At 40.7% G+C, this 7,643-nt stretch overlaps 1 protein-coding gene across 2 annotated transcripts; it reads left to right on the top strand.

Moving 5' to 3' along the window:
- Window positions 1-256: 256 nt before the first annotated feature.
- On the top strand, window positions 257-6,151 carry LOC106584177 (glutamine synthetase). Of its 2 annotated transcripts, none has more exons than XM_014169125.2 (7): window positions 257-526; window positions 1,139-1,327; window positions 1,959-2,120; window positions 2,363-2,509; window positions 3,598-3,725; window positions 4,945-5,144; window positions 5,355-6,151. In XM_014169125.2, the coding sequence occupies exons 2-7, from the start codon at window positions 1,162-1,164 to the stop codon at window positions 5,671-5,673; spliced, it is 1,122 nt and encodes a 373-aa protein (XP_014024600.1). In that variant the 5' UTR covers window positions 257-526; window positions 1,139-1,161; the 3' UTR covers window positions 5,674-6,151. The 2 variants fall into 2 exon arrangements, with proteins under 2 accessions (XP_014024600.1, XP_014024601.1); XM_014169126.2 differs by having other exon boundaries at window positions 308-526; window positions 1,148-1,327.
- Window positions 6,152-7,643: the final 1,492 nt, after the last annotated feature.

A 7,643-nucleotide genomic window follows, 5' to 3' on the forward strand; every position in this document is an offset into this window, starting at 1 on the left:
ACGTTTGTTCTTTAGAGGCACCACAACATAATTGATTCTAGGAATATTCCGTTTTCATTTCGTCAGGGGGCGTATTTTACTTTCATCATCGTTCTTAATAATTACCATATTATAGAAATTATTCCATGCATAATCTTTTTTCCCGTTTCATATTTTTTAAACAAATTATCATACTGTTCAAATAAAGAAACGTATTTGCGATTTTGGTAAGGATAGTTATCGTTCCTTTAGAAAACAAAGAGTAGAGTCTTGAAATAAAGACTTGTTTGGAAGGCTTGAATGAAACTCCACATTTTTCCGGGCGACCAATGAACGCAAACCATGAGCTCCCCATCACCTGATCACGAAGGGATCACGTTCCTTTCTAGCCAATCTGAGGCATGGGGGGGTCATATCTCCCTTTTATAAATGCAACCGTTTGGATACATTTTGTGGTAGAGAATGAAAGAAAAACATTTGGAATTACACAGAACATTTACAGAAGGCTGTACCAGGCTTTTGATCCTAATTCCTTACTTGATATAAGGTCATTATTCCTAAACTATTTTAAAAGTTCTAGGAGCGGCTACGACAATTACATTGTGTATTTTTATCGTATTGACTAATTGGTGTGCTGTTTCTCTTTATAGTTTCGGACCTCTTAGCCGAATTGTGGTGTATTCCATTTCTATTAGTTATATATTATTGTTGTTAATGTGGTATGTATGGATAGTGCGTGCCAGACGTGTTTGACTATCATAACCTGGCGACAGAAACCATTGCGCTTTTATTTTCCATAATCGTAATCAGGCGTAAAACTGCATCAGTATTGTAACCTATTGTACACTGTCATAGCAGCATGCTAGTTTACGTGCTTTATTGTAACCCGGACTGTTTTCTCTTGTGGAAAACGTTCATGAATTTAACTCGATATTGCAGGATGTTGATTGCGTTCTCATATCACACGTTGGTGTAATAGTAATTAGGCAAACTTACAAAACATCAGTTTTAAAATATTTATGTTACGTAAGTTTGAGTAGATCAACTATTACTATAAATTACTGGGTGGGCATAATACAATAGTTGTGGACCTCAAATGGATCAATTCTTAGAATCAAAAGCTTCAAGTGGATTCCAATTGATTGCTCTTTGTTCCAAGGTTTTCCAGGCGCTCATTGAAAAATGGCCACGTCAGAGAGTGCCAGTTTGAGTAAAACTGTGAAGCAGCAGTATATGGACCTTCCTCAGGGAGACAAGGTCCAGGCCATGTACATATGGATAGATGGGACTGGAGAGGGGCTCCGTTGCAAGACCAGAACTCTGGATTCTGAACCCAAGACCATTGATGGTAAGATCTGACACTTGATTTACATTGATCTATGCCTGTTGAAATGGGTAATAAAAAACTTTTGTGCTACACCCAGTGTTTCCCCTAATGTTTATTCAGCGGTGGTGGGGGGTGGGGTATTTTTGTGTAGTGTGACGTTAATTTCTGATTTACTTTTGGACACTTCTCAAATGCACAAACATTTTATTATATTCTCTTCTGAAACTCGTCTGACAATTGTGGACATTTTCTCTTGATCACAACGACATCACCAGACAATTCTATATTAACCTGAACAATTATTAAATGCTTCTATTAATAGGGTTGGCTACACTTCCAGGATTACAAGATGACTAGTTACCTTGGTGTTTTCTGAGGAAGATTTGGAACTTGTTGCACTCATCTTAAAGGCGTATCTCGGCAGAAATTACTTTTTTGGGGGTCGGAGTGGCGGAAACAACTTGCTATGTTAATATAGATGACAGACTGGTCACACCCTTGTAACACATTGCTCAAAGAGCTCCAACAGTTACTTTTCAAATACAGCATAAATAAAATAAAAAATATGGGTTGCTTTGCCTAATAACCCAGAACCTAATGGGTATTTGAATCCCTGAGTTGCTCTAATCGCACGGTTCCCTCCCTCCTTCAGATCTCCCAGAGTGGAACTTTGATGGTTCCAGTACGTACCAGTCAGAGGGCTCTAACAGTGATATGTACCTTATCCCTGCTGCCATGTTCAGAGACCCTTTCAGGAAAGATCCCAACAAACTGGTCCTGTGTGAAGTGCTCAAATACAACCGCAAGCCTACAGGTAAGCCTAAGCGGTAAAGTGACGTTGGGTGTCATATTCATAGGAGCTCAAACATTTTAACTTTTACAATAGAAAATGAAAATGAGCTTTATTGGATACATTTGGATAATATCACCCTGTTTTCTTCCATTTCATGCCTGCTGAACATGGCCCAGCTTAAGTATCTTATTGAACCCAGGCCCCATTGGCTCAGTGTAGCAGAAATGGTTTGAATGACCAATACAATGTTTGTTGCCCTCCAGAAACTAACCTCAGGCTGATGTGTAAGATGATCATGGAGATGGTAGAGAACCAGGTGCCGTGGTTTGGCATGGAACAGGAGTACACCATCCTGGGAACAGACGGACATCCCTTTGGCTGGCCTTCCAATGGCTTCCCTGGTCCACAAGGTTAGTTTGAGAGGTTAAGCTCTCTAGGGGGTGTGGGACGCTACCTGGCCAACATCCAGTGAATACTCATTATTAAAAATTCATAAAACGGGTGTTATACATCAGTTTAAAGATTAACTCCTTGTTAATCCAACCAGTGTCAGACTTCAAAAAGGCTTTACGGCGAATGCATACCATGCGATTATCTGAGAACAGCGCCCAGTAGACAAATCATTAAACAGTTACCAGCCAAGTAGAGGAGTTACACAAGTCAGAAATGGTGATAAAATGAATCGCTTACCTTTGATCTTCATATTGTTGCACTCACAAGACTCCCATTTACTCAAATTATTTGTTTTGTTCGATAAAGTCCCTCTTTATATCCAAAAACCTCTGTTTTGTTCAGTAATCCACAGGCTCAAAGGCAGTCACAGATGAAAAATCTGAAAAGTATCAGTGAAGTTCGTAGAAACATGTCAAACGATGTTTATAATCAATCCTCAGGTTGTTTTTAGTCATAATAATCAATAACATTTCAACCGGACAATGGCTTCATCAATATAAAAGGAAAACAAGAAAGGTGTGCTCTCGGTCGTGCGCATGAAAAACCTCGGACACTGCAGTGTCCACTCATTCAAAGTGGTCTTACTCCCTCATTTTTCAGAATACAAACCTGAAACTATTTCTAAAGACTGTTGACATCTAGTGGAAGCCATAGGAAGTGCAATTTGAGTCCGAAGTCAATGGATACTGTAATGGCATTAAATAGAAAACTACTTCCTGGATGGGTTTCTCGGGTTTTTGCCTGCCATATCAGTTCTGTAATACTCACATACATTATTTTAACAGTTTGGGAACTTTAATGTTTTCTATCCAAATCTACCAATTATATGCATATCCAATCTTCTGGGCCTGAGTAGCAGGCAGTTTACTTTTGGCATGCTTTTCATCCAGAGGTGAAAGTGGTGCCCCCTACCCTAGTGAGGTTAAATATAAAATGCCATTCATTAGCAGATTTTATCCATGGAAACTTTCTGTATATTCAACTAGAGTATTAAATGTTTAGCGTTTTAAACTGTTGAGCCTGATGATGCAATGTTTTTGAACAGGGCCCTACTACTGTGGCGTGGGAGCAGACAAGGCGTATGGTAGAGATATCGTAGAAGCCCACTATAGAGCTTGTCTTTATGCTGGGGTTAAGATCTGTGGCACCAACGCTGAAGTCATGCCAGCTCAGGTAAGAACCACTTGACTATTCTACTGAACAAAAATATAAATGCAATGTTTTGAAAGATATTACTGAGTTAGTTCATATAAGGAAATCGGTCAATTTAAATAAACAAGGCCCTAATCTATGGATTTCACATGACCTGGAATACAGATAACTTTATAAAAAAGGTGTAGATCAAAAAACCTGTCAGTATCTTGTGACCACCATATTGCCTCATGCAGAGCGACACTTCTTCGCATAGTTGATCAGGCTGTTGATTGTGGCCTGTGGAATGTTGTCCCACTCCTCTTCAATGGCTGTGTGAAGTTGCTGTATATTGGCGGTAACTGGAACCCGCTGTTGTACACCTCAATCCATAGCATCTCATACGCGCTCAATGGGTGACATGTCTGACTATGCAGGTCCTGGAAGAATTGGGATATTTTCAGCTTCCAGGAATTGTGTACAGATACTTTCGACATGGGAGTGTGCATTATCATGCTGAAACATGGGGTGGTGGATGAATGGCATGAGAATGAGCCTTGGGATAGGTATCTGTGCATTCAAATTTCCATCGCTAAAATGCAATTGTGTTCATTGTTCGTAGCTTATGCCTGCCCATACCATAACCTCACTGCCACCATGGGGCACTGTTCACAACGTTGACATCAGCAAACTGCTCGCCAACGCGACGCCATACATGCGGTTGTGAGGCCGGTTGGACGTACTGCCAAATCTCTAAAATGATGTTGGTGGTGACTTATGGTAGAGAAAATAACTTTCAATTATCTGGCAACAGCTCTGGTTGGCATTCCTGCAGTTACCATGCCAACTGCACATTCCCACAACTTGACATCTGTGGCATTGTTGTGAGAACTGCACATTTTAGTGGCCTTTTGTCCCCAGCACAAGGTTGCACCTGTGTAATCATCATGCTGTTTAATCAGCTTCTTAATATGCCACACCTGTGTTATCTTGGCAAAAGAGAAATGCTCACTAACAGGGATGTAAACAAATGTGCACAATTCGAGAAATGAGCTTTTTCTGCATATTGGAAGAGTTCTTGGATACATTTTCAGCTCCTGAAACATGTGACCAACACTTTACATGTTGCATTTATATTTTTGTTCAATATACAGATTAGGCCTAGAATTAGATTATTCATGCAGGATTAGGCAAAATCTGTGTCCATGAAACTCTGTAAATATTCAAAACCATCATCTCTCTGACTCTTATTGTCTTCCAGTGGGAGTTCCAGGTTGGGCCATGTGAAGGTATCAACATGGGTGACCACCTCTGGGCTGCTCGGTTCATCCTCCACCGGGTGTGTGAAGACTTTGGCGTCGTGGCCTCATTCGACCCCAAGCCCATCCCTGGGAATTGGAACGGCGCTGGCTGCCATACAAACTTTAGCACCAAGGAGATGAGAGAAGATGGTGGATTGAGGTAGGCATGTATTCAATTGTGCTGTAAACCCACTGCTCTATTTTTAAGGCCGGTTTTACTGAACAAATATTAAGCCTAGGCAAATGGCAATTCTCCATTGATAATGCTTCTTAGTTGAAGACTAAACTCAATCCAACCTGGGAAACCGGTATCGTAAGGTTTTTAAGTCAAGTCTTTTTAGCAGTGGATTAACCCCTTCTATCCACACAGGGGCATCGAAGATTCGATTGAGAAGTTGGGAAGGCGACACCGCTACCACATCCGTGCCTACGACCCCAAAGGGGGGCTGGACAACGCCCGGCGCTTGACTGGTCACCACGAAACGTCCAACATCCACGAGTTCTCAGCCGGCGTGGCGAACCGTGGTGCCAGCATCCGCATACCCCGCTCGGTGGGTCAGGACAAGAAGGGCTACTTCGAGGACCGCCGCCCATCTGCTAACTGTGACCCATATGCAGTCACTGAAGCTCTGATACGCACATGTTTGCTCAGTGAAGAGGGGGAGGAACCTAAAGAATACAGCAAATGAACTAGATACTCTTTTGGTCTGAAATAATCCCCCTCCTGTCCTATTGAGCTACATCTCAAGTGTCATTCCAAGTGCTGTTTTGTCTGTGGCTTTGTAAACCCCTTGCATATTACAAGTCTTGACCATCCATGTATGGCTTGCTTTTAACCCTTTTCATGGGAGAATCTTCGGCACATTCTGCAGTCTGTGCTCAGGGTAGAGTAGACCCCTACCTTTTGATCACTGCCAACATTGCCCTTTTTAATTGATGCTATGGACTTAATGATTCCAAACAGATGTCTGTTGGAGGGATAAATGTGTATGTATAGGTCTAGTTATGTGTATCCATTTGCTACTCATAATATTGTTTAACATGATTTACTAACCAAGATGCTGTAGATGTTTGTATACTGTTTGAGTGGCCAGCTATGGTACTTATATTGCAAGTGACAGGTTCTGTCTTTTTTGTAACATAAAAAAAATTCTAATTTTACCATAATCTTTCTTGTTTGGCTTTTTAATAGTATGTGATTTTTATATCACATTTATAAACTGAGCTATGGATGGCCAGTTATTGCACCCATGATATCAAAATTATAGTTAACAATGTTGAGGCCAATCTGAGTAAAACAAGCTTATTTTGGGTTCTGATGGGGTACGACAGTTGGAACTAATCTCATGAGGCTTTTAAGTTAATCTTAAATAATCAATGGGGACATTAAGTACAAAAATAGCTGTAGCAACTGCTGATTGCCCTTTTAACATTGCTGAACTGTGACCTGGCCTAGATTTCCCCCCCCCCAAAGACCAGGCAAAGCAGAAGCGAGGGCACAGAGATTAATTTTGGTTTACAAGCAATATTCTGTAAGACTTTACTGTAAAGGTAACCTTGTCAGATCAACACTGAGGACATCTACTTCTCAATTATAGACTAATCAGGAGCATAACCTTGGCTCAATCAATGTGATGAAAGTATGAGTATATAATTTCCCTCCTGTCCTCTTCACCTAGCTGGTCAGATCTTTTAGGGCATCTTGAATTTACTAGTTTCACGAGACTGAATTAAATTAGCCTAACTTACTGTAGGAAAACTTGTATATTGAGTGTTTAACAATTGAAATAAGATTGATGCATACTGAATACTCATGATGGCAGACCAGAATTAATTTTCACTTGAATAGGTAACAATTTAACTTAATATCTGTATTTCAAAATAGCAAAGATTCAGTGAGGAAGGAAGTATCTGAAGACAATGGCCTGACCACACATTCTTGTCAGGTTTTTGCATATTTCTAGAGAAGCTTTGGCACAAATCACAATAGCCACACAAGGAATTGCACAACCAATTATTAGTATACTGAGAGAGCTTCCAACATCCATCCAATCACGTTCTGCTCTTGTAGATGACGACACACTTGGCAAGTAAGGGAAATACGTCTGTTTTGGGACCTTTAGCCTAGTTCTGCAGACTGCAGGCACAAAGGAAGGAGGGGTGACTGCCTGTTCCTGAGCCACCCTAAAGGCTGCAAGGCAAGGAAACCTGGAAAACAGCCACGGTGGAAACATCTTTCAAACTGTCTCTCCCTTGGTTTAGATTTAAAGGTACTTATCCAGGTTCAAGTGTTTTAATCATATTTATAAGTTTAGACATTACATAGGGCTGATGTGAAAATGTCCAGTATGCTATTTATCACTATACCTACTGGAAGGTGGTTGATATGTTTGTCATACATCTGATATAAGACAACTGGGAAATCGAGGTCAGATAATGACGTCACTGATCTTCAGGTCGGAAAGTTGGAATTCTAGAAAGATAACCGAGTTTCCGACTTGGAATTCGGAGTTGGATGATCGTTCAAATTATTTATGTTGAACGCGGCATCGATACCTACAGTGCATTCAGAAAGTATTCTGACCCCTTCCCTTTTTCCACATTTGGTTACGTTACAGCCTTGCCCTAAAGTTGATTAAATAACAATTCTCACCAATCT

Source organism: Salmo salar, chromosome ssa23 (assembly GCF_905237065.1).
Source record: "Salmo salar chromosome ssa23, Ssal_v3.1, whole genome shotgun sequence".
In the NCBI taxonomy this organism is placed as follows: Eukaryota; Metazoa; Chordata; class Actinopteri; order Salmoniformes; family Salmonidae; genus Salmo; species Salmo salar.